The sequence below is a fragment of the Antrostomus carolinensis genome, unplaced genomic scaffold (genome assembly GCF_000700745.2).
Source record: "Antrostomus carolinensis isolate BGI_N321 unplaced genomic scaffold, ASM70074v2 scaffold13107, whole genome shotgun sequence".
NCBI lineage: Eukaryota > Metazoa > Chordata > Aves > Caprimulgiformes > Caprimulgidae > Antrostomus > Antrostomus carolinensis.
This window is the reverse complement of record NW_010328106.1, coordinates 1-26,612: the sequence shown is the minus strand read 5'-3', so window position 1 is coordinate 26,612 and position 26,612 is coordinate 1. Positions and strand designations below refer to the sequence as shown.

The window sequence follows — 26,612 nt, the reverse complement described above, 5'->3', positions numbered from 1 at the left end:
CCTTAGATCTCCTCTTGCTCAACATACTCAAAGAAGAATTTTTTTGACCCAACACTGGCCAGTTTCAACTCTAGTTAACCTTTAGCTGTGTTTTCTCCCTACTCATGCAAACCACAGCTCTGTCATCTTCCTGCAAAGCCTGACTTCCCTTCCAGAGATCATACAATTTCTTTTCCGCCTGAGTTCCAAGAGTTCCTTGTTCAGCCAAGCCAGTCTTCTGCCCTGCTTGCTTGACTTTTGGCACAATGGGATTGCCTGTTCCTGTACATTTAAAAGGTTGTTCTAAAAACTGAGCAGCTCTCATGGATCCCTAGGCCCTCAAAAGCAGATTCCAAGGGGACACTGCTAACTAGCTCCCTGAGCAGCTTAAAGTTTGCTCTCTTGAGACCCAGTATAGCAACTCCGCTGACCCTTTTTCTCATTACAACAAAAAACCCAAACTTAACCATTTCATTATCATTGTGGCCAAAACAGCCACCTACCATCAGATCTCCCATGAGTCCTTTTCTATTCATAAACAAGTCTAGGAGGGCATCTTTCCTAGCTGGCTCACTGAGTACTTGAGACAAGAAATTATTTCAACATGATTCTTGAATTTCCCAGACTTGCTCGTCAGTGGTCTGGTATTCCCAGTTGATGAAATGAAGTTGAAATCTCCCATGAAGACAAGGGCTACCAATCCAGAGATTTCTCCTAATTGCCTATGGAATAAATCATCAGTGCTATCCTGGCTGAGTGAACAATAGTAGACACCCACAACAACTGCTTTGTTCTTCATCCCCCTAATCCTCACCCAAAGGCTCTCAACCACATCAGTAGCTGTAAGGGTTGTACAGTCAAACCTCTCCCTTACACAGTGCAACCTCCTCCACCTCGCCGGCCCTGCTTATCCCTCCTGAACAGCCTATAGCCCTGCATCCCAGCACTCCAGTTGTGGGACTCGTTCCACCAAGTCTCACTAATGCCAATGACATCGCAGCTGTGAGAACTGACCAACGCTTCCAGTTCATACTGTTTGTTTCTCATACTGTGTGTGTTGGTATACAAGCATTTCAGACTCGCTCCTAAACCCCCAGTGCTCCCCAGAGCTGTGTTAGCATTGCCACCCCCAGGCAGTCCTCTGCCGTTCCTTGGCTCACTTTTTCTACGGTGTATCAGTACAGTTTAATTCAAATTTTTACATCTTGCTCCACTATGCAAACTAAACCACAGCAGATGGGCATTACCTAGAGATTCCCTTTAAAAAAAGGCAAATTTTTCATCTGAATTAAAATGCTAATACACACCCAAATTCAGATTAGTAAAGGCATAAATTCGTTTGAAACAGTATACTAGTGATGGCACCATTAAAATGTGACATATTTGGCTTTGTTAGAGGTTACTTAGAAGTGCACACAAATGGAAATGTAATGCACTGAGATACTGAGCCAGTGACAACTGCTTTCAGTGAGTCCTCCTTTCACCTTTTGACTGTCTTCTCACTATACAGCTGCACACAGAGCAAGAAATTACCATTATTATACACTATTTTGGAAATACAAACAGGTACTGCATTAATCCATGCACCTAGTTGCTGAAGAAATGTCTAATCACTGTGGGAAGCTCACTACCATCCCACAGTAACCTTGTTAGGTGAGAAAATCCCATAAAGAAGTCAGAGGAGAATTTCTGCCACAGAGGAAATGTTATCAGTCCTGAAGTTAAGAGAATTCCTGCAATGAGGTGTGGCTTCTAGATGTAGGGTGGTAACATTTCATGCAAGCTGGTCAAAATCAACAATACTCTCACTACTACTGCTTTGGAAGAAATTAGGGACCAGTGCCTAAGCAATTATATTCAGATAATTTTTCTCTACTTTAGTGAGGAGTATTGTTAAATACAAACCCCCTTTTAAGGTCTGTCTTAGCAAGACTGCAAAGTGGAGAAGTTCTCTATTTCTTCAGAAACAGTAGAGTATTAAATAAGGAAAATGGCAGGGGCTAATCCATTTAAGATGGTAAAAGTGGAAAAGAGTTGCTGTATTGTCCCTTTTGTCTAGAGGCAGAGAAAAACTCTCCTTATGTGCAAAGGAGGGTAAAGGAGAAAAGAACAGTTATAAGAGGAAGGAAAATTGCAACTGTCCGGGAGCTGGGGACATAGCAGCCATTAGGATAATTGACTTATTTCAATGACCTTGATTAAGCTGTCGCAAAATTGACAAGCATACCACCCCTTTCAACCTGCTTACACTATATACCTTCAATGTGTTGTCACTACTGCGCAAGAGCATCGTGTTATTACTAAAAAAGAGTTATCAGTTAAAAAATAATGCTCACTCAGAAGTCTGTTACATTAAAGCATACTTTAGTAAATAGGCTACATCAAAAAATTTTTACAAGTTTGTTGGGTTTTTTTTTTCCACCCATTCCTACAAAGCTTCCATGTGTTAAAGGAACATTCCACTCCAGCTTTCAAGGCTCCCAGGTATCACTGAAACGACTCAATTGAAACAACTGAATGTGTTTTTCTCATTTAGATTCAGCACAGCTCAAATCATGCTATGTAGTTTGTAAAAGAACAACACTCCATCAGTGAAAAACAATATTTTTTAGGAGGAAGTAAAAGGATTGGAAAAAAAAAAAAATCCAAAACCTTCTTATAGGAAACCACTTTGAAACTGGTCTTCTTGATGCCTAAGTAGTAATATGCTTTCAAGTACGAACACTTTTCTTCACTGGATGAGATAACAGGATGCAGCTACCACCCATAAGCTTTAGTCCACACTGCTTTCTTCTTGAACTCTGGAAGAGATCTCAAGGCCAGAAGTGTAACTGTAAAGACAAGGACAAATGACAAAATTTGTGCAGTCCAGACTGGAAAGTATGTGTAAGTATTCTACCTAGTCATTTTACTAACACAGGTACAGATTCAGTTCTCTTTTTACTGACTCTTTTCATTACTTTTTCACTTCCTAGCCTGACAGTTTCTGATGCTACTTCTACTGTTCACAAGATACACTAGTCTCTACATGCCTCTGAAATGTGATGCTGTACTAGGCCTTTCATTTGCTTTACAGCATGTTTCCTACTGAAATCATATCACATCATCTGCTAATTAGATCATCACTTTGAAGCAGCACACAGATGAACCACCACTGCAGAAAGTCTGAATTCAATGAGCAACGATGCAAGAGGGGAGGTAGGAAGCACTGGGAAGAACAGAAGCACAAAGTACAATGCCTTAAGTCCTCTGCGCAATTCACTGATTGGAAATGCAATTCACTGATTTCTCAATTCAACTTGAAAGGATAGGGTATTTAGGCAAAATCCAGTAACCAAAGCAGTCACAATCTAGTCATCCAGGAGGGATTTTCATGTTCTAGTACTTAAAAGCAAAAAAACAATAGAAAGCTCAAAAAATAATGACTCATCTCAATCAGGGCATACTGAGAACATACAGTGTGTATCAGAATCCTCTGATGTATAGAGGAGATCCTTCAACCACCCTTAGCATTGTTTCTGGTGGAGATTAGCAGACACAACAGGGGAATTCTGAAATTTATCAGGGTGACTAAAGATTGCAGACCCTGAAAACAAGGCTAATTATCCTAGTACTGCAAAGAACTTAAAATCGGATTTCAAGATGCCATTTTAGGTCCAACAAATCAAGTGATTCAAAAGAGGTGCCTTGTGTTAATGGAAAGAAGCACACGCACACTGACTTCACTTCAGAGTATCTGTGGTGTCCTCTTAAAATGACTTGCACAGATTGTACTCACAATCCTACATCTCTAGGTGAGCAATGGGGTGCATGCTAGGGCCACAGGCCATCACTGTAATTCAAAATATAATGTATCTTTCTTTTCATAGCATCTTTTCAGCAATCTCATTCCTCTTTTCTTTCTTCTCAGACCACTCTACTGGGTTGTCACTGTCTCCTGTCCCTTCCCCACAATTCAGTCTTCAGTTGCACCTGAATAAATTGTTATGTGATTTCTATTCTACTACTGGAAGGTTTCCAAATAGTATGTTGCATTTTATTTTTAAGGGTAACTTCAAAAACAATTGACAGATCTATCCCTGAAACACACTTGTAAGACCAGATGTACCCTCAAGTCCTTTGGACCTTCCGTGGTACACCGTAAGCATCAGCAGATGAGACAGCAAATATATGGTGTTACAAACAGAAATGCTAACTTACCTGTGAAGGTTTCCTTAAAGACAAAACATAGCTCTCCTACATATGCTAACAATATAGATTCATCTCACTCCCTTTAATAACTGGATTTTGATGTGTACTGATAGTTATGGAAAAATAAGGACCCAATGAAAAATATCTTACCTTTCAGCAGGTCCATGGAAGATTTTGATAATGCTTCCTTAGGACTATCCATCATATTGATCAGCCAGTCAATAAACTAAAGATTGAAATATAAAGGAAAACTTGAATTAGAAGAGACTCTGTATCAGAACACCACAAATTCTTTTCAGTTTGACAGGCAACATCTGATTGCTGCTAAACTCACAGTTATCTAATCAGAGGCAGTGGCCAGTCAAGCTTCTGCCCAAACTGTCCAAACGCCCTAGAGTGTATCTCACTGTCAGTGCACTTTCTCCCACAGCTGGATCTGAAACTCCTTTTGTTCCTTCTCATTACCTCAGCAACAATTCTTCATAACAAAGAAGGCACAGTAAATAGTTTCCCTCCATAGTTTCCACACTTTTTTTCAACTTGAAAATAAATGACACACACTACGAACTGCACAGAAGATTTTCAGTTGCCCTAAATTGCCACTGTGGTGATGTCCAACTGCAGAGATTCTGTCTTTCAGTGTTTAAAAGAGTGACTTGCTACCAGCAGCTGCCAACTCTCCACTCCCAGCTGTACACTCTTTAAGAGTTTGACCCCCAACATTGGAATTTTTTTGTTCTTTGCAACTCTCACATTTTACTTGGGAAACTACATTCAGTCTTCTGAGACAATTCATATCTGATTGCAAGTAAGGAAAAACAAGATCATGAGTCAGATGCAATAGATATAGAGGAAATAACTGCTCCACCTAAGACTTGAGCTGACTACTAAAAATGGGGTGCTTTCTGGCTCTTGGAAAATGCTTACCACTACATGCAATTTTACCTTCTGTGTCTGTTCTTTCCAAGGCTCTTTAGCCAGCAAAAGGGAAATGCTGCTTGGAAGGAGAGTGAGAGTCTCTTGCACAGCAAGCTTGTCAGTGGGGTGCTTGCCAATGTGATCCGCAGATAATTCCAGTAGTATCGTTTGGTGCTTCCACAGTGGCCAGTTAGCACTGAGACCAAGCAGTAATGGTGCACCATGGTCAGCCCAGGCCACCACAGAAGCCGCAAACAGCCACAGGAGGAAATCTATGCACTAAACAGGAAAAAGGCAAAAATACACTTTATTAAATGAATAACACAGAAGGGGAAAAAAACCCAAAACAAAAGTCCAGATGGTGGCTTGCTCTTCAAAACAATAATCTGAAAATTCAGCTAACATTCAAAATGCAAGAATTAAAAAGTTCTTAATGTTCTCTTACGCTTTGAAGCAGCATAAGCCTTTTTCTAAATTCCAGATCAAACGAAAACGCCTACAGAATGAAAAGCAAACCCAAGCTCTTCTAAAATAATCCTTTAGGTTAAGGCTGATCCACGTTTTATTTAAAATGGGGAAATAACTTCTTTACAGCAAGCTGACTGTTGAGGGAAATTAGATATGGTCACACTTGTAGTGCTACAAACGGTTGGGAAATATTACAGCAATGTAACGAATGCCTTTCTGATCTAAGCAGCAGCTTATTGTATGTCCACAGCCAGAAGACTTAAACAGCTGAACTGATGTAACAATGAGAAATATTAGTTCCCTAAAATTGTCCAAGCCCTCTTAGAAATGGCAGCTGCACAGTTTTGACCTGCTTAGACAGTTCTACTGGTGAATTCAAATTTTTCCTTTAATGGTTCTAAATACAGTAGGAAATTCGAAGGAGTTACTTCTTTTAGTTGCCTTTAGCTTCTATCATAATTTAAATGTCCTGGTGTCCTGGTTTCAGCCAGCACAGAGTTAATTTTCTGCCTAGCAGCTGGTATAGTGCTGCATTTCGCCTGGACGCCTTCCTGTGTGATCTCATTTAGGTTCCTGCTCTGGCAGGGGGATTGGACTAGATGATCTTTTGAGGTCCCTTCCAATCTCTAAACGTTCTGTGATTCTGGATTTAGTACGAGAAGAATGTTGATAACACACTGAAATTTTAGTTGTTGCTAAGTAATGCTTATAGTAAGTCAAGGACTTTTCAGCTTCCCATGCTCTGCCAGGCCAGAAGGTGTATAAGATGCTGACAGGGAGCACAGACAGGACAGCTGACCCAAACTGGCTAAAGGGATATTCCATACCATATGACATCTGCTCAGTATATGGGAAGGAGTTGGCTGGGGGGAAGGGCAGCTCAGGAACTAGCTGGGCATCAGTCAGTGGGTGGTGTACATCACTTGTTTTGTATATTCTGTTATTATTATTCTCTTCCTTTTCTGTCCTATTAGATTGTCTTTATCTCAACCCACAATTTTACTTTTATCACAGAATCATAGTGGTTGGAAAAGACCTTTAAGATCACTGAGTCCAACCATAAACCTAACACTACCAATTCTACCTCTAAACCATGTCCCTAAGCACCTTGTCTACCCATCTTTTAAATACCACCAGGGAAGGTGACTCCACCACCTCCCTGGGCAGCCTGTTCCAATGGTTTGACTATGCTTTCAGTGAAGAAGTTTTTCCTAATATCCAATCTAAACCTTCCCTAGTGCAACTTGAGGCCATTTCCTCTCATTCTACTGCTTGTTACCTGGGAGAAGAGACCAACTCCCACCTCTCTACACCCTCCTGATTTTCCTCCCCATCCCACTGGGGGTGGGGGGAAGTGAGCGAGCAGCTGTGTGGTGCTCAGTTCTTGGCTGGGGTTAAACCATGATATATGGTTATTTTAAAGTAAGAGTTTAAAATACACATGCATTCACAAAAATTTAGAAGAATTTATCTATGGACGTAAGATGACAATATTATAAAAAATATAAAAGAATGAGGAATTATACTTATTGCTGAGGAACAATTTGAAATACATCAAAACCTTTTTTCCTGAAACCTGCAAATTATTTTCACAGCACATACCTCTTTAAGATCAACATTTTCTAAGGGTGTTGACCTGTATGCTGAATTTCTGATGTAGCCCATCAGGTCTAGCAGCCAGTTCATTCTTTTCATCACTCCTAGAAGAGGAACAAGAACATCGACTCATATAAAACACTAGAATGCATCATTTTTCATTAAAGAGCAAGCATAGGGAATCATTATAGCAATAAAGCACTCACTGTGGAAGTACAACGATCACCAATACCACTATCACATTTGATTCATGGTTGCCACTGACAAAAGGCATACGGGCACTTAAAACAGTACAAAGACTTTGCTTATAATGGAGGCAACAAACTGAATACACAAAAAAAGGAATGCTGAGAATTATTTCACATAATGGCAGCCTGCAGGTCCCACTAACTCAATCTGCATATATGACCACTACAGAATCCTCCCTGAAGTTTTTGCCCCAGTATTTCAGTCTAGCACTGATGTCACTGTACATTGGGCAAGAATGTGAGGAGTGCTGCAAAACTCCTCCTACAGTGTACAGAGGATCACTAAAATACAGTCAAGGAAAGTAGATAAAATGAGCCCTCAACCCAAGGACAGACATATTTCATTGATCAGATTCTGCTGTCCAAAATCTATTCTACCTCCTACAAACTAATAGCCATCTTTGTCTTCAAGACCATGTCACTTCATATGCTACCACTTCCTTGTACTCTTTACATGTGCTCTCTTTCATGTTGCCTCCTTTTTTACCCAAAGAAGCCTCACTTCATTCATTCAAAACTCACTGCTGTTTGAATTTCTTCAACCACAGCTGGCAGCTAAGACATCTATCAATATAATGTTTTGAAGTTGTTCTATGAACACAAGAAGCCAAAGATCCTTCTGCCACAAAAATGAGGAGATCCCATTCTTGCCTTCCCTCTGTTCTTGTTTCTTCCTCCTTTATCTTCCTGTGTGATTCTGCTACTTCTCTTGCATCAGCTACAGTGCTTTATCAAAACCTTAGCTGAGTGAGCCCAACTCATTAACCCATCTGGTATGGTTATGAAGAGGCAGAAAGGCAATTTGTTTCCTGTGTTAACTCAGTGCCAGAAGTTCAGAAAAGAAAGCTACCTCCTTGGTTCAACCTGTCTCACAGAAACATCCCTCTACCTACTGTGTCATGCACCAGTAAGTCACGTATTAGATCTGAAGGTTAGCAGAGTTGCAATATTACTGCTCTCTGAGATGCTATGTACATTTCTAACACTACCTTACACTGGAAGTCTAAATACACTAGGAGACACTGATCTAGTAAAAACTCAGGTCTGAAAACCACCTGGCTGAGATAAATGACTTGCAGCTGATCCACAGAAACATAAAGAAATGCAGAAAAAAATAAAAGCCATGTTTGATACAAGTATTTGAAGAGCAGAAAAATTCTGAAGATTGAGTAGTGTCTAATATGGAGAAATTTGGAACCACTTGGATTAAACCATCTTAAAACTATTTCAAAATAATCAGTGTAGATCCACAGACATATTTTTGATTTTGTCATTGATTCTTCTTTAAGCCTGACCTTACCTGTATTTTCATGGCTGACAACACGAGCATGATAGAAACCATGCAAGAGCATCCATAAAATATTTTCTCTCTGGTGATATCCTGCCACAGTATCAATCACAGCACTCAAGTTCATTAGAGGCAGCCTGCCTTGAGAAATTAAATACACTTTCGTGAATGTGGTCTTCTCTATATTGTTCTGCAAATGCAATCAAAAAAACATGTTAAATGAAATGCTGCCTTTCTTGTGGGAATAGTAGATGCTACATTCCTCTTTTTAAAAATGAAAATGGGAGAAATTATTTTATTATCTAGCAGCCTCATTTTTCTTCAAGAGAAATTATGAAACAGAAGACTATACACGCTTTTTAATACTCCAGCAAAGTACAACTCAGTACAGTTTGACTGTTTTCATATTACTTTAAATTTTACACTCCCTTTTAAATTGAAATGAGCCAGTTTGACAGTTCTAGAGACTGAAGTCTTCTTGCAAGTCAGATTGACTGCAATGACAAAAAGGGTTTTCTTAAATGGTGTTTTCCAGTGTGGAAATAAGAACTCAAAGATATAATGGAATGACAGTTCAGCTTCCCTAATTTATTTAAATGCTTGATTCTCTAGTGAATCTGCCAGTAAACATGGTTTTATGTCATGGATCTTTGTTTCTGACAACCTGATCTGAAACCATTAAGTCCTTCCACACAGGTAATCTCCTAAGCCTTTTTACTGCTATGAATTCTGCTGCTAATTGATTCCACTGGTGAGCTAGAAGCTGAAAGTTTTTCTACTCTATTCTATTGTTATCCTTAGCCATCTTGTTCACCAGGAAATATTTTGAGTGTGAATGCAAATATAGCACATTGAGTCATAAACAAATGGTTGTTCAGTCAAGTATTTCACATTTTTAACAGAAGCAAGGATCCACCAGTTCAAGCACAGCTGGTCACCAAGATGTATTTAAAGTCTATTTCAAGTAGGTGGTTATGTTAACCAAAGAGGACTACAGTCTGCTGCTTGCTTCATTGGTCTGGGCTTCAGAAGATCTAACACTATTCCTGGTCTACTAAGAGCCCTGCCTGAACTTGACCAGGTTACTTAGACTCTCCAGTTCAAAGCTCCCAAGTGAAATCAGTAGCATTTCAGTTGCCTTGAGAAAGTTATGGATATAGGCTCTTGTCACTTTTTCTTCTCTCTGCTGCCTGCAAATTAGAGCCAGAACACTCTTACTTGCAGGGCAGATAAAACGATCAAAGCTCCCAATGAGCTTTTGTTACACCCTGGTAACAAGGAAGATGGCAAGGCATGCTTGTTTCCCATGATTTGGGGATAAAAGACCAGGAGTAAAACATGATATAATGGTTTGGGTTGGAAGGGACCTTAAAGATCATCCAGTTCCAACCCCCCTGCCATCAGCAGGGACACCTTCCACTAGACCAGGTTGCTCAAAGCCTCATCCAGCCTGGCCTTAAACACTTCCAGGGAGGGGGCATCCACAACTTCCTTGGGCAACCTGTGCCAGTGTCTGACCACCCTCACACCAAAGAATTTCTTCCTAATATCTGATCTAAACCTGCCCTCTTCCAGTTTAAAGCCATTTCCCCTCATTCTATCACTACCTGCCCTTGTCAAGAGTCCCTCCCCAGCTTTCTTGTAGGCCCCTTCAGGTACTGGAAGGCCGCTATAAGATCTCCCCAGAGCCTTCTCTTCTCCAGGCTGAACAGCCCCAACTCTCTCACTCTGTCCTTGCAGGACAGGTAACCAGGATCATTAGCTTAGGATCATTACCTTAGAGATGTGGACAATGTGATCAATCTCTGCATCAGACATTTCTGAGATACATTTTGCTACATCGATGTACATCTTCAGTTCGCCTCTCTGAAAACAGAAAAGTAAATGCATGTTTAGACATATCGTGCCAGGTTTCTTCATCACTAAAATTGGTGGGTCCAGGAGCTTTGTTAACAATCATGATGAATATTTATTCTTGACTCTAACCTCATTTTATTTATTCTATTTTAGAAATTCTGTATTTGCTGGGAACTTCAATGTACTTAATTATTATGGAATAATGGTATCTGAAAACTTTCAGAGTTTATTTTTAATGGAAAAGTGCCCTTCCTTGGAGATATTTTCTGTAGCTAGTTTCTTTAAATCACTGTGTGAAGCCGAATCCTCTGTGGGGAGAAAAAAAAAATCTTCTGATTGTTCTCTGATTCTGTTTTAATAACATTTATTACAGTACTAATACTGTATTTTCCCATTACCAAATCATTTATGAGGGAAAAGTGTACATTAAATTGGTTTGACAACTTAGTCCTATTCTAAAAAATATCTGAAAGTAACCTAAATTTAAATTATGCAGGCATCTTAACTACTATCGCTAAATATTTTACATCTACTTCATGTTTCAAATCTGATGTGTCAATACTAAAAGATAGGACTTACTATCAGTAAAAATATGCAGTTACAATGTTCATACACTTCATACTAATTCCTTACCTGAACCTGATTTGGTAGAAGCTCAAATATTTTCTCCACAGCCTGGCACAGAAAGCTCCAGCAGTACTGGGCACGGTTTGGAAGTTTCATTGCCTGTGTGAGCCCCTGTAAAACACACTGGCAAATTTCTGGGTTTTTTGTGCGGTTCTTCACTTCAAATTGTTGTATCAGAAACACTTCTGTAAAAGACTGTAGTTTGTCTTCTGCAACATGTTTCATCCACAGGGGCAGGGACATGAAAAGGTATTTCTGGTTTTTCATCTGAAAAGCAAAAGCCTTTGCTTAGTTTCATATTCTAGGTCTTCACTGACCTTCAAGTATAAAAAAGTGGCTCAAACATCACCTGAAAAAGCACTCAAAATCATAAATACTTCTCAACTCTTCCACTCTTTTTTGATGAAGTGCTTGAATTAAAAAGAGTTCAAACATGTCAACATTCTGTTTTTCTTAAAAACTGAGGAACTGTCTTTCAATGAACCCTAGGATAGCATGTCTCTGTACTGTCAGAACAATTGTGATTTCGCCACAGGCTGCTCACTGCATTCCTATGTAAAGCATACAGACTAACTAGACAGCCAAGGACAGAAGTATGGTACTCCTAGCACCATTAATATTGCTAGCTAGTGAGGATGAAAGAACAATTACCTTGAATGAATTCAAAGCTTACACAGTCTGTGGCTGAGCTCCTTTTGTGACCTCAAATCCCCACTGCAGTGAGAAACTGGTGCTCAGAAATAAAATCTTTATTTTTTTGGTACCTTACTAACTACATATCTTAAAACTGCCACCAAATGTTTGTATATCTGTGAAGACTAACAAATTAAAAATTACAAGACAAAAATACCCCTTGCAGAACTGGATTTCCTCAGAACTGTCATGAGCCTGCTCCTCAACTTGTACAAACTGAGAGAACTCCATAGTCAAGTGCACTGTGGGATTCAGGGAGTTTTACATACTGTATCAAGGAGTCCACATTGTACCTCCATAAGAAAAACTTCACTGTAGTGGAGGATAAGCCCAAACTTGATTATACTGTAGGTTAGTCTATTGACTATCTACAGAATAAAGGCAAGATTGTCAAGAAATAACACATTTCACTAGATCAAGAGACATTGCTGGAAGAAGGCAAGCTTTTGGACAGATAGGTTGGACTTTTTTCTATGAATATCAACAGGTATAATAAAAGATATTTTTTCTCTCTACGTGCCCCGTCTTCTTACATCTCTACATTATCAGAACTATAGCATGAAATGAGAGAGAGGAAAAAGGTCTTAAGCAATCTAAATAAAACCAATGTATCAGATCTTAAGTCTGCTTTGAATTTTAAGACCCCCAGAAGAGCCTTTCTCTCATTATAAATATCTGCTAAACAATGTTTCTGCAGAATTCTGAACTCAGTAATCCTTTTCCGGTGAGACACCCTAAACATCACCACTGAGGAATCTTATAGGAAAGAGGTGCTGAGGTTCCACAAACTTTCTGACATACATACACTGAGACTGTAGATAAGGGGAGGTGCCACCCACATCCCTAAAAGCATTGCTGCATTTTGAGATGACTGGGCCTGTGTCACAGCCAGCTGAAGGCAGAGATGTTTTACTTCATCACCTAAAGCAGAAGAAAACAAACAGAAGTTATGAAGAAATTATTTTCACTTTAAATTTGTTTTCAACTCATAAAATAAAAGAGAGTTACTGCTCTATTAGACCACTAAATTAAAATTTGTTTTTCTGGAGATGCTGCTTAAAGCTTTTAACACATACATGTTAGAGGTCTCCTCTTTTTATTCATGCACTTTCAGCAAGAAATCTCAGGATTTGTCCAAGTTCATTTCAATTCACTCAAGAATAAAAATACAGGAATGGTAAGAAAATTAAGAATTAAAAAATTCCTTGACAAATGAAGAGAAGATTTAATCTACAGAAGTAGAAATGAGTCAATATTCCTTTGCTGAACGCGGAAGTAATTAGCATTTGTTCACATTTCTACTCTCCCATGTTCCCCAAGTTCATATAATAAGGCACCAAACAGAGGTTAGTCACTGTTACTGCTGTGAGTGCTTCACTGCAGCATTCTCCAGGTTAACACCTTACTGTGCATAGAGGTTATGATGGTTATGGAATCCTTATTGGTGTCTTTAAAAGTCCCCTTAATGACTGGTACAGCCAGTTTTCTTAATAGAATAACTAGTCACAAATGTGTTGAAGAGGTACTTTGAGCAATGACATGGCTTCCATATAGTTTGTACTATACTACTACAGCAACATAAGGACAAACAATTTAAGTCTTATACTGCATTTGACCCATTAGACAGAAGATACAATACTGTTAAATGTCAGAATAAAACTTAAAAAAGGTGCTTTGCCAAGTTAAAATATTCCTTCAGTAATGAAAGTGGCAATCTATATAACATGACTTTTATAAAGTTCACTAACAATAGTACACAAACAAAGAAAAGATTTAAGAGGCTAGTACTAGGCTCTTCAAAATAAGATATCTTACATGAGAAGTTAAGGCATTTGCAGAACTCAGAAAGGGTGAAATTGTAACAAGGTACTTTGGTAACCAATTAAAAAATTCTCTCTCACTAGCTTGGACTGCTAAGATGCAGATTATGATTTGTCTATGACTGTTCACTTCAGAACACTACTAAATAACAAACAGGTACTACTTCAAATCACATTATATGGTTGCTGCTCAGCAACAACTGCAATAAACCTTGTAAGATGGGAAAGCAATCTATTGTCTTCAATATGTTTACAGATGAGCAAATCTTCACAGTAGAATCTGTGAAACATTTAGCATTCATAAAAAGTCATGAATTCTCAGACATTAATAACAATGATATACAAAATCTGAGAGAATTGAGCATATAGTCTAATTTTCATAAAAATATTCATGATATTGCTGTTCCAGAAAAAGTGTGATAGAGTACCACATTTCTAGGTGGACTGTTAGGTCGTAAGACAACTGTTCTGCATTATACTTTCTAGCATAACATGAATATTGCTCATTAGCACACACTAAGACCTATTTTTGCATGTATTCACAATCTAGAGAAGGGTGTGCCACTTTCACAACACTACAGAGGGACAGTCAAGAGAAAGTATAAAAATGTAGACTATGATGCTGTCTGAGGTCAATAAAAACAGCGACAAAATCAATGTACTGTTTCCTCTGGAATTCCCCCAATTTACAAAAGTAAGACTCTCAAGTGAAAAATAGGAATAAAAAAATCCCCCATATACTTAAGAAGTTTCAGCTATTCATAAGGTTGCACACAAATTTGCATCAGCACAGACTGCACAGCTCAGTATAGGAAATTCTTTCACTTATTCTTACAAAAGACTACAATCAATTGCAAAAATACCAAGTAAAATAGAAGTTGCAGTTGTAGCCATATCTTTCTGTATCTAACAAGCAGCTGTTCCTCACAGGACAGTTCAATGATTTCTAGTGCTTATACAAGCACTCATTAAGTAAAACAAACACCAGAAAGAGGTAAGAACTTTCCATATTCTGGGGTCTATGGCACAACAGTTTAAAGACAACAGCAGTTGCCCAAGCCTGTTGTAAAAGAATCTGCAAGGCCAGTAGTAGCAGTTACATAAATCAGGAGAAACAAAATTCAGTGGAATCAAAAAAGGGAATATGGAACTTCACAGTAGTTTGTTTTTTTATGGAAATTAGTTTGAAACTCACATGCTTATATCAACCAAAACAGGCACTGACAGATATGCTGAGTAAAAAAAATATACAAGGTGTCCAACACAATACTTCAGGTTCAAAGCTACTCTCCAGCATGAAGAAAAAAATGCTCTTAGAAGCACTGACAAAATCAGGATCATGATAGATAAAGGGATATACTTATCTCTGTCACCCAGTGTAATTTAGTAGAAAGTGTATTTCAGACTAGTGATAGCCAGATGAACTACAGAATAGTTCAAAGTTGTGATAAAGCTGCCTGCAGCCACTGACACAGGCACTGAACCAGCACTTAGTACTGAAAACAGGATACAATTAGTTGAGTTTCATGATGTAAATAGTTCTTACTGTAAATAGTTCAGACGAAAAATTCAGTGCAATTTCACCACTGTTTTAGGGAACTTCCAATACTGCTCCAAACTTCTCAGCTCTGATTTTCTCTAGTCTTTTCTTGAGTTAAAACAAACTCTGTTCACATGGTCATCACAAATATATGCTTGCAAACATTAAAAGGTTGGTCTTGAAACAACAGTGAACACTTCAACCCCTGCAATAACTTAAAGCCCTGAAGTGGGCTCTAAAGTTTGCGAAAGCTGTGTAGTAAAGAAGTCTTGTGACAAGTACAAAAGACGTAACAGAGAACTTTTAATCTTACCAAAGTTTAGCCTCATCAAAGGAGAAAGAATGGATGCCCAGTTTACAGGTGGATATTGATGGTTTTCTCCAATCAATGCAATGGGTGCCAGTGCTACTCTCACCAGCTCAGGTGGGACAGATTCGGGGCCTACAATGGAAGATTCAGAGTCTGAATTTTATACACACACATTTGACTAAACAGCTCAGGAAATTAAGTGTGAATGCTGCACTGAAGACCCATCTGTAGCAAAGAATTAAAATGCATTATAAAATTACTGTTATTTCTTTTTGTACCTGAGAATTAGCTATCTCTTGTTTGTAATCAACAGTTGTATTTAATACCCTGTCAAAAAAGGCTTTTTTTTAGTGATAAACATAAACTTTCTGTTTCTTTCTCTTTGAACCAATTTATGAGTTAAATACATATATTAATCATTTAGTAGGGCAGTATTTTTGCATTTGTTAGAAGGAAGACAGCAGAGTTTTCCAACACTGCTCTCCATCCCCATGCTGTTAAATGCAGGCCACAAAAACTCAGTCAGGTGCTAACCTTTGCTACTTACTGTGTTACTTAAACACAGAGAGTTAACTCGGTGGGGGTCCTCCTGGAGGCAAGGCACGGGCAATTTTTACCTCCACTGAAATTAAAGCCTGCTGCATAGGACATCAGTGAGCTCACTTAGCTCCACACAGGAATAATATCCCTTGCTTTATCTCCCTTAAGACTGTACTCCAAGACACCTCTCTCCTACTAGTCCTCCTCACATCAGAGCATACTTTCTTCAGGTTCTTTTGCATTTATCACACACAGCAGTAACCCCTTTGAATACTACTCTGTTACAGAGAATCTTAGCCTAGGATCACTGAAATAAGGGGCAGCATAAAGTTTGCCTGATGATGGGAGTATTCATGAGGATACCTGCTAACCCTTAAATTGATTTGACATTCATTCCCAGAGGGCAGATATATCATCTCACAGACACAGAGGGAAGGGGAAAGGGAAAGGGTTTAAAAAGTCATAAAAATTTAGTGGAAAAAACTAAAGCCCTAACTACACAATCTACTTTATCTTTTCAAGTGTTACTCAATTTTTTTTGTTTAGAGATGAAATATCCCACACTAGTGAAGTTTGAATTAGTATTTAGAAAAGTTCTCTTAGCAAATAAAAGTGGGTTATTAGGGTCACCTTTTACAGTCATAACAAATTTCCCAGAGGGATACTACAGTTTGATCCCTTCTTACCTTTCTTTCCACTTTCAATGACAAAGTCAATGGCTGCCCTGATAAAGCTGTTTTCAGGCAAGTAGCAAAAATCTGGAGGAACTGTGAAAACAAAAAGACTGTTTATATACTAAAACATGTCAGCAGAAATTATAATCCTGTGGGTGACTCAAAGCGTTTAGACCACAGCGGAAGACTAAGATGATTAAGGGGCTGGAGCATCTTTCTTATGAGGAAAGACTGAGAGAGCTGAGCCTGTTTAGCCTGGAGAGGAGAAGACTGATTAGGACCTTACTAATGTTTACAAATATCTAAAGGGCGGGTGCCAAGAGGATGGGGTCAGACTCTTTTCAGTGGTGTCCAGCAACAGGTAACGGACACAAGCTGGAACACAGGAGGTTCTGCTTAAACATGAGGAAAAACTTCTTTACAGTGAGGGTGACAGAGCACTGGAACAGGCTGCCCAGAGAGGTTGTGGAGTCTCCATCTCTGGAGATATCCAAAACCTGCCTGGATGCCTTCCTGTGCAGCCTGCTGTAGGTGAACCTGCTTCGGCAGGGAGGCTGGACTGGTTGATCTGCAGAGGCCCCTTCCAACCCCCACCATTCTGTGATTCACTGGCCTTTCCACTTTAATGCAAGCTAAACGTTTGTGTTGGTGAGAGGTGCCAGGTCAGAAAAAAAATCCACTGACCAGCTGAAAAGCCAGGGATAAGAACTTCCTTAAAATGTATCAGCCACTGTGAGTCAGGCTTTAAAAGGGAGAGCTTCAGAAGCTTAGTAAGTTTAATAAAACAGAGACATTCCATATCTATCTAACCTCAGGCATGCGTGACAAGATTATACAGAAGTAAAATCCAAGAATCTTTTCTCTATGATGAGGAAGTTTATCTACACTTCATATTACTGGTTCCCAACTTGGTTCACCCTGAAGCAAACAGTTTCCACTTCATCAGTTCCCTCCTATTACTGGTATTTTATCAGGGGTGTAATCCTGCCTTTATTTTACCTACGTACATTGAAACAACACCTGAAGGTAACGATGTATTGACAGAATATGTGTTTCTGTGCTAACTGCTACACTGATAGGGCACAGACCACTAGTTTTTTACTTCAGCTAAGCAGAGGAGATCTCTTCCAGAAAAATACTTTTGAAAAGTCATCTTGCTCTTTTTATGGAGCAGTTTTTAAGTGGTTTTTTTTTTCATAGAGTGGGAAGTGCTAAAACAAAGAGTAGATTGATGAGTGCTCAGGGCATGGAGTGGATAACGTAGATGTCAAATATGTGTGACATGCAATGTAAAACTTCTTTACAACTTATTCCATAAAAGAATAAAGACGGAAGCAATATATAAGTTTAACCAGATCAACTTAGAACCTTACTTTGATACTGCAAGTAAAAGCAGATGAGAGGGATCCTGTTCAGGAAACTGATTCCTGCTTCATGTTCCAACCTTTAGGTCTGGCACAAAGAACAACGAGGTCTCTGATTGAAAGGATGTTGTGTCATGTCATTTACAAGGGCTGCAATGTCTAGCCTATGTTGTCTAATGTGTCCCTTGCTGCCTTTTTAGCTAGGTGCTACTTCTGTATGTTCTTTAATCAGAAATAATAAAGCACGTTACCGGATGCCCTGTTCTGGGTAGAAGACAAACAGGACATATGAAGACGCCCCAAAAGTCCTGCTGCATTTGTCTGAAGGCCAATCTGCCCTGAAAAACTGATTATCTGTTGAGACAACAAACCACTAGTTAAGACAAATTTCCCTACATTGCTTCATTCAAGCTAGACACAGACATTATGCAGTTTATTCAAACAAATTTAGCCTGTTTGTGCAAGGTGTCACAGTCCCTTAGTGCATTATCCAAAGTAGGAAACAGAGGCTACCTTCTTACCTGTGTAAGGGTTCTGATTACTTCATTCAGCTTACTTTGAAATTGAGAGGACCGAATGCTCTCAGATTTCAGCTGACAGAAAAAAAGAAAAAAAATTATTTTATAAAGGAAAAACAGAAACAATAAAACAGAGAATAGGTGCAGAAATTACATGTGCACACATGCCTTTTTGTGGGAGAGTGGTTGAGAAAAGGAGAAAGCCTACATGGCTGTAAACTCTTCCTCAATGGCACTGCACGTGGGCCACATGACCAGAAAATGGGAACAGATCCCATTCTACATACTGTAATTCTGTCCTGCTTGGTTCATACCCAACATGACTCACTATTGCATAAATGGGATGATCTGGTATATAACCACTGCTGTAAGGATGCAGAGGATGTAATTCCATCTTGCTTTCTAGACAAATTTCTAGAAGAGATAAAGGTGCTCTCTGCTTGCATGTTCTCACCTGTATCATGCCTCCTTCAGAGCCCACCAATGCCACCAGCCCACTGACAGCAGCCAGACGCTGCATTGTTGGAGAACCCTGGAAGTGTCATTCAGGATCAGTGAGTCAATACAGATCAAACAACACTACTGTGGGACAAAATACTCATTTCTTCCAACTTAAAAATCATGACTGCTATCACTTGTACACCTCTCATCCCAACAACCTTTTACAGGTCAGACTCCAGCACACTGGATAATTATTCACCCCTCTCTGGGCAAATTAAGGCATTATATGGAGCTCCCCCCTCCCCCAGTCCAAAATCACCATGCATTTCTCCCTGACAAATCACTTTCTTGTAGCAGTTTTATTCCACAAAATATGCCAGTGCAATTAAACTCTGAAACACTTGATACAAGTTCGGAGTTTGATTTAAAACATGCAATTTTAGTTACAATGAGATAAGTTAAAATTAGTATAACAACTGAGGCACTATAATGACCACTCTGTTACTCTAATTTTGATTAAGTAGTACCTAATTTCACAAGGCACCTTCATTTAATAAACCAGATTTCATCCTTGGATATTGCTCCAAATTAGTAAAGATGTCCAAATTAAGATTTCATTTATTTATTTGTCTCATAAATTACCCAAGCAGAAGAGAAAAAAGGGGTTTTTTCCCTTTAGTAAACAGCCCAAAGATACACTTTTCCTTCTAAATATCAATCAAACAGCATGTTCAGATAGTCCTAACTTTTCCTAGCATCCCTCCTGCAGAAGCAAGAGAAACTATGTCCCTACTGTTCATTTAAAAACACCCCACCTTCTCAGCCCCACTCCAAAACCAGGAAATGAATTCAAACTCCTTTACCTCTGCAAGCAAGATTTTTATCCAGGCTGGCATTAGTCTGTCACTCAGGTCTTCGGCTTTCCCATGACCAGAAGCTGACAATCCATGTACTATTGCACCCAGAGCTAAAGCAAAACCGTGGGTCTGTAAGGTGAGAGAGACACATTAAAAAACAGATCTTCCAAAGGATTCTGTATTTTTATAATATTTATTATTGAAACATTACTTAAATATTTACTATTTACCAATTACTAGAAGTAATGTCTTTGTCTAACATACTGGATGCTTTCTTATGTCAAGTACTTTCTCATGTCAAGTGACATATGATTTTCTGAGGTTAAACACTAATCTTTGGCACACAGATTGCCCTCATCCTTTATTTTAGAGTAGACCTGATACAGAGGTAAAAAACTGTAGCAAAAGTAGTTTGTTTTGACTTCCTATTTTGCAAACAAACATTCTAAACAGTTGATTAGTGTAACAGCAGGCTTTAATTCAAAATTGTTGCTTGCCCCCCCCCCCCCTTTTTTTTTTCTGGCAAGCATTTAACAAAAAAGAACACACACTGAAATATGGAGATTATTTTTGGTATTTTTATACAGTAACCCTAGGACCTTAGGTATGAAACAGACACCTGGAAGAAGCTGTGGCTGTGGTTAAGATGCACTGTCCGGAATTTAAGGGAAAGCAAAAATTCAGAAGAGCACAGTAGATTTATTTACCTATCAAGCAAAAAAATCTAAAGAAATATGTTATAAAAGAGACAAAAAATGGCAGGATGCAGGGACTGAAGACCTGAAGAACTCAAAAGTACCACCTTCCTTTATAAATGCAATGCTATGCAACTGTAGACAATGCATCAGTGGATCAAGTGGTAGTCTTGGTAATTGAACGGTATATACAACATGCTCAATGTTAGTTAATCCTGAAAGTAGATCGATACCATTTTCTTGGAAGTTATGGTCCGGGTAAAGCACTATCCAATATTAAACAAATAAGAAAGAAACAGAACTGAAGCAAAGCAACACTGAAGTATGACCTGCTGATTATTTTCCACTAAGGTCCGCAGTTTCTTCATGGCCTCCTCAGCCTCAGCTGCTTCTATGATTCCAACACTGAAAGCAGAGACACAGGAACATGCCACAGAATAGGCAAGTACCTGGGAAAAAAAAAAAAATTCTGTTAACCAGTGTCTTATCAAATTCACCGTAGCAACGTGCACATGAAGCAATGTGACAGTATGATAAAAAAGCCATGACATTTTCAATTTATACTTTCAGATGTTTATTCCCTCTCTGAAAGATTCTTCACTGATGCTAATATTAAGCAAATACACCTAAAGCTTAAGAGTACTTCTGGTTTTATGTAAGTCAAATTCCTGATCTTCCACATAAGTGCTTCTGTATCTGATCATTACTTATGTGAGCATACACAGCATGTTGGCAACCCATCAGGGCTACAAGCAGGTCCACAAGGCCAGACGGGGAGCATGTAAAACTGTCTGCCACACACAGTGCATGACACTAGCCTTATGTCCTTGCAGTAGGATTCACAATCGACACTGCTTTTCTGTTCTTCAGCCTTAGACGTGGAGAGCAAGGAAATGAAGTCTGAACTTTCCACAAGGCAACTGTGCCAGCTTAACCTTTGTACCAGAGCAACAGAACAACACATGGTTATAAAGGAAGCAGAGAGCACCTACCTACTGCACAGGATTGACAATTTGACTTGGAGCAAGTAATGCTCAGATTGTACCTCTTGCTGCAGCAGATCATAGTTGTCTCTCAAGTATAGGACTATATCTCAGCCATCTATAGCTTTGAAAGAGTCTCTTGCGCATCTCAAATACATTAGTATTAATCTTACGATTCTGGCCAAATTTTACTCACATAATTATCTGTACAATTCCTTACAGAAATTTTAATTGAAAAGTGTAGCCAAACTATCTCATGATGTTGAACAGTTGCTGTCTTTCATCTCAGAAGTTGCAGTATTGAGCCTACTTTTATTTCAGTAAAGCACTTCGAGATCTCTAGGGAGAGATAAATTATTTCATAGCTGTAAGTCATTTCAGTGCCTGAACCATAAACTGCAAAAGTTTAATCCTCAATACATATGTACTGCCAAAAAAAATAAACTCCATAAAGTAAGACCTTTAATAGAGAACTTTCAGAGCAGTACCAAGAGGGGAAAGAGAATACTACTACCCATCTCTGCTAACTCCCTTAGAAAAACCAAGAGGATTACACAACTCAGCTGTTCAGCTGCTGCAGGCTTACATACATCAGATACAGGATTGGGGTTTTTTTTGTGCAAAACACCAGCTTATTCCGATTCTCCTTTTCTGTTGTAAACACCTCCAGATCTACCACTTTTCATTCTCTAGTTTTACCTCAACAAGGTAAAGTACATGAACCACATCAAAAGTTACAGGACATATCTTGTCAAAATAAATAGAAATACAAGCTCAAACTTAGCAGAGCTCAGTTTAAGTCTTGAAATCATAGTTAGAAAGAGAAGGGCAAATAAGACCAGAGCAGCATTCACAATTGCAAGACTCACATTAGCTAGTGATAGCAGCTTTCAAAGAAGGAAACAGAATGTGTATTGAAGGAGGAAGTATTAGCATTTTGGTTCTCTCCAAGAGAACTTGCTGCCTGCTTTCTAGTAGAGCAGATGAGCAGTAAACAACTGCATATAAGCAAGATCCATATCCACAGTTACTCAGGACCCAACTTTCAGCAACTTAATTTGAGGTTAAGGAACTAAAGAAGCCCTTTAAAGAATGATGCCTGTTACTTTTCAGGCAGTTTCTTAATGTTTGTACAACATTACTGTTTATTCTATTATTATTGTTTTCTTCAGCAGATCTAAAACCATATATTGTGAAAGAAATAATAGAAACCAAGCATTGCAATGCTACAGCTCCAAAGCTCCAGTAAAAAGTCTCTAGTTATTAAAAGGAGGCAACAAAGAAAGTAAAAGGAAGATTTAAAATTTGTGATAAAACAGGTCATACCTCCTGGACACATCTGCTTTGGTCCTCACTGCTGTCCAGGTATTTGCAGAGTTTTCGCAATGAAGTGGAAACATGCACTCGTGAGTCTGTTTGGCTACTGTGACTCATAAGTGAAAGAACAAGTCCTACTCCCAAAATGCATCCAGTGCTTAAAAGAGAAGACAAAAAAAAAAAAAAAAAAAAAAGGATTAAGTATGCTTTGGCTGCTCTGAGCTCTCTTTTCATCCCAAAATGAGTTGCTGAGCAAAAAGACCTTTGGGGCCTGCCTGATAATGAGCCCTCTGGATAATTACTTAACCATAGTCAATTTTACAAATGACTTTTATTTTACACACAGGTGATGCTTTTCAGGAGACACAGGATGAAAGAAGGGCATAAGAAAATGTGCATTTGAAATAATAAATCCTACACGTACAACCTCATTATTTGTTCTGTCCCCGAAGAACCTACAGCCCCATCAACAAGCACATCAACTAATACAAAGGAAGAATGGATCCAAACTTCAACATCTGATTTACAGTGATATGCCAGACTCTAATATCTAAACATACTAATTGCAGGTCCACTGGCTGTATTAGAGTCTGTTACTCTCAGACTCCTGCAAGAGCTGTCCCAGTTTGCAAAAATAATGAAATTGGTGATTGAGCCAGAGAGTGGCTAAGATGGCTGTGCAGATTAACCTATATGTACTAACATTTTAACCTATATGTACTAAAATACACATACACAACAGTGGACCACCTTCAACAGGGCAGAAATATTCAGAACAACTAACTGATGCTGAGGATACTTAAAACTGCAACAAGAACATAGCTTCAAAGTAGATGATTTGGTAGGGCAGCTGGCATGAACAGCTTCACAGTCTCTGCCTCTTTTTTAGATTGACTAGAAATTCCATTCTGGACCAGAGAACTCTAACTAAATTCAGCACCTGTGCTCCCACAACAATTTTCAGTTTCCACAGGTCATCATCAGTCATCATACTGAAAACTTTTGTCAGAAAATTCCACAACAGTTCTGGCTGCCATCATGAGATATGAAAAGCACAGCAGCTACTGGTTGGAAGGTGATCTCTCACTGGCACATGTACACAATAGCTTAAAGAAGCAGCTCTTTTCTGAAGATGAAGACTTTTTTCCCCTCATGCATCTCCCTGAGCATGGCAATGACAGTCACTGCATGTAGCGAGCAGTCAAATGTGGCTAGGATCTTAGGCATCCTTCTAAGCTCTGCTATCCAACTTGAAAATGGGAAGAGTTACTGCTTTTACTCAGCTAAGTAAAAAATATACTTCTGAGACTAACTTCAGTCATATTTATAAGCTAATGTTTTTAAGCACTGGGGGATGAAGATGATGAGCCTGCTAGAAGACTCAGAGTGGTGTCTTGGCAAAAGTGTCTTATTTTTTCCAGCAAAGACAGCAAAACAAACCTTTTGAATCAACATTTTAAAGTAACTGGCACATCTGAATTCATGAACAGACAACAAAATAGGGACGTGGCTTATATGCAAGAGTTCTATACACAATTTTACACTATTGCTTGTGGACAAAGAAAACACAGAAAGAAAACAAAGTTCCTAACTGAAGCTACAATTTTTGTGTTGCTGTCTCTTAGCAAAGACCCAAAACACAAGTTTAGACTCAAACAAGAGTAAAGCTTCACCCCTTCTGCTCCCCTTTTTGTAACTAGCAATGGTTCTTACTTGGCCACCTTTTTTGTGATCTAGATAAAATTAATATTTAAGTGCACTTCGTCCACACAATATCTCAGATTTCCCAGCACATTTTAAGTGTTTTACTGCCAGTGCATCAGACATACTGCAGTACTGTCACGACTCATCTTTGAATCTACTGTCATGTATGTCAATAATATAACTTGGCAGTGTACAGGGCAGTACAGTCCATCACATGACAGAACAAAGTACTTTACGAACAAACCACGAAACAAAAATATTTGTATTTTAGGATTAAGGAAAACTGGTATTTTCCTGATAATCCTGAGGTTAGTGGAGTTTGACATGTTTCTGTAAGAACAATATAAAAAGTTTGATGATAGTTTTGATTGAAAAGGCCTTAAAGTCAAATAAAACAGATATTGACCTTGCAAAAAAACTCCATAAAAACTAAGTCTGTTTACTGTTCCACATAGCAATTTGAAGGAAGGCTACTGTGTATTACAAGTTTCCTAACAATTTGCTCTTTACCACATCTTTACTCAACATTTATCATTTGCTCAATATTTCTTCAATATTTATTCTTACAGATGCAAGCTTGTTCTGCCATGCTGTAACTTCTTCATACAAGAAGTCATATTTGCAAAGGTTTTGTATAACTCATCCTCCGTATGGGAAATGTAACAAGGCAAAGTTTCTCAAAAACTTTTCACATCTAAACCTTTCGAAAGGTCAGAATTAACCCAATGTTCAACACATGTTTTTTTTTGTTTGCAGGAAGAAAGGCGGGGGGGAAGTAGTGGGGGGTGCAAAACCTTCCAATACAGGGACGCTACGTCCTGTTATGTTTGTTACCTATAGGCTGTACTGTTATAACGGGAACTCTGCCTCTGATTTTTTTTTTCCAAATTTATTTATTTATTATTTTTTCCCAGTGGGGTTGATCTGACAAAAATCTATTGAATATAATCTATGTGAATAACTGGAAATGTTAACAGCCATGACTGTACATGCTAGCTGAACCTATGCCCTAGTGGGAGAAAAAAATGAGTTGTTTATATAGCTTCTGCAATCAGTAAGTCTGACAAAACCTAGTAGCATGAAGAACTACATCACCTGTCGTGCGTATTTTCCATATCTGTGTACACTGAAAAGTGGTGTACCAGTATATTGTAAAAGTATACTTATTTCAGTTTCTGTCTAACATAAGGGTAGATTTAGGGTCCATTCCTAGATCTCGAGTGCATTCCATTTAAAATCAGGAGTAACTGCAAAGCTCTGAAGGCTCTGCAATCTGTGAAACTGTTTCAGCTAAGAACAGACAGCATCATACCAATGTGCTTAACCATCTGAAATGTTTTTCCCCCTTTAAAAGACTGAATTTCAGTTTTGTTTTGGTTTGCTTTTTTTCTTCCCTATGTAGTTATGGCAGATGAGGGTACTGATTTATAAGCATTATTCTCACAATGATCTTTTCTGAGAGGAAACTTTAGAGTATTTTCTGCAACTTACAAAGACATAGAGGTTCTTATGGAACGAACATAAGTGGACCCTCACTAAGCTAAAGCACTGGCTCAGGGAAAGATTCTTACTGTTTATTGACAACTCTGTTTCCTTCATTCCTCTTAACTCTTCCTCTGTCACCATTTTAAAATCAGAACTCTCCTAATTACATGAAAAAAACTATATATGAAACCGACATTCCTATCCAGGCTGGCACGATCAGTGAAGCGTGGCTGTGTGAGCTCCAGCTTGCACAGCACATACATCGATACACTGCTTTCTTACCTAGGCGCTCAAGGTAGAAAAACCAAAGAAAACAGAAATTCAGCAAAACCCTCCCTGGATAAGGTACTGCAGCACGTGCCATGTCTGGCGTAACACCCTGCGGAACTCCGTCACTGGGCAGAGAGGCCAATTACCCCAAACTGCCAGGAGGCAGGAGGCATGCCGCACCGCACCAGGCTACCGCCGGGCGGCAGGGTGCGGGGGATAGCAGGGGGTG

The 26,612-nt window shown here is 38.9% G+C and overlaps 1 protein-coding gene across 1 annotated transcript; it reads right to left on the bottom strand.

The window, feature by feature from the left end:
* Nucleotides 1-2,736: 2,736 nt before the first annotated feature.
* Nucleotides 2,737-23,081, bottom strand: LOC104528195 (focadhesin-like; the record flags this gene model as incomplete). Its single annotated transcript, XM_010172126.1, has 16 exons — nt 2,737-2,810; nt 4,321-4,396; nt 5,116-5,367; nt 7,159-7,256; nt 8,701-8,878; nt 10,465-10,554; nt 11,179-11,439; nt 12,671-12,786; nt 15,539-15,667; nt 16,762-16,842; nt 18,365-18,467; nt 18,635-18,706; nt 19,086-19,163; nt 19,936-20,058; nt 20,954-21,073; nt 22,934-23,081. Coding segments are annotated over 16 exons (1,999 nt in total), but the record flags the coding sequence as incomplete, so codon positions are not given.
* Nucleotides 23,082-26,612: the final 3,531 nt, after the last annotated feature.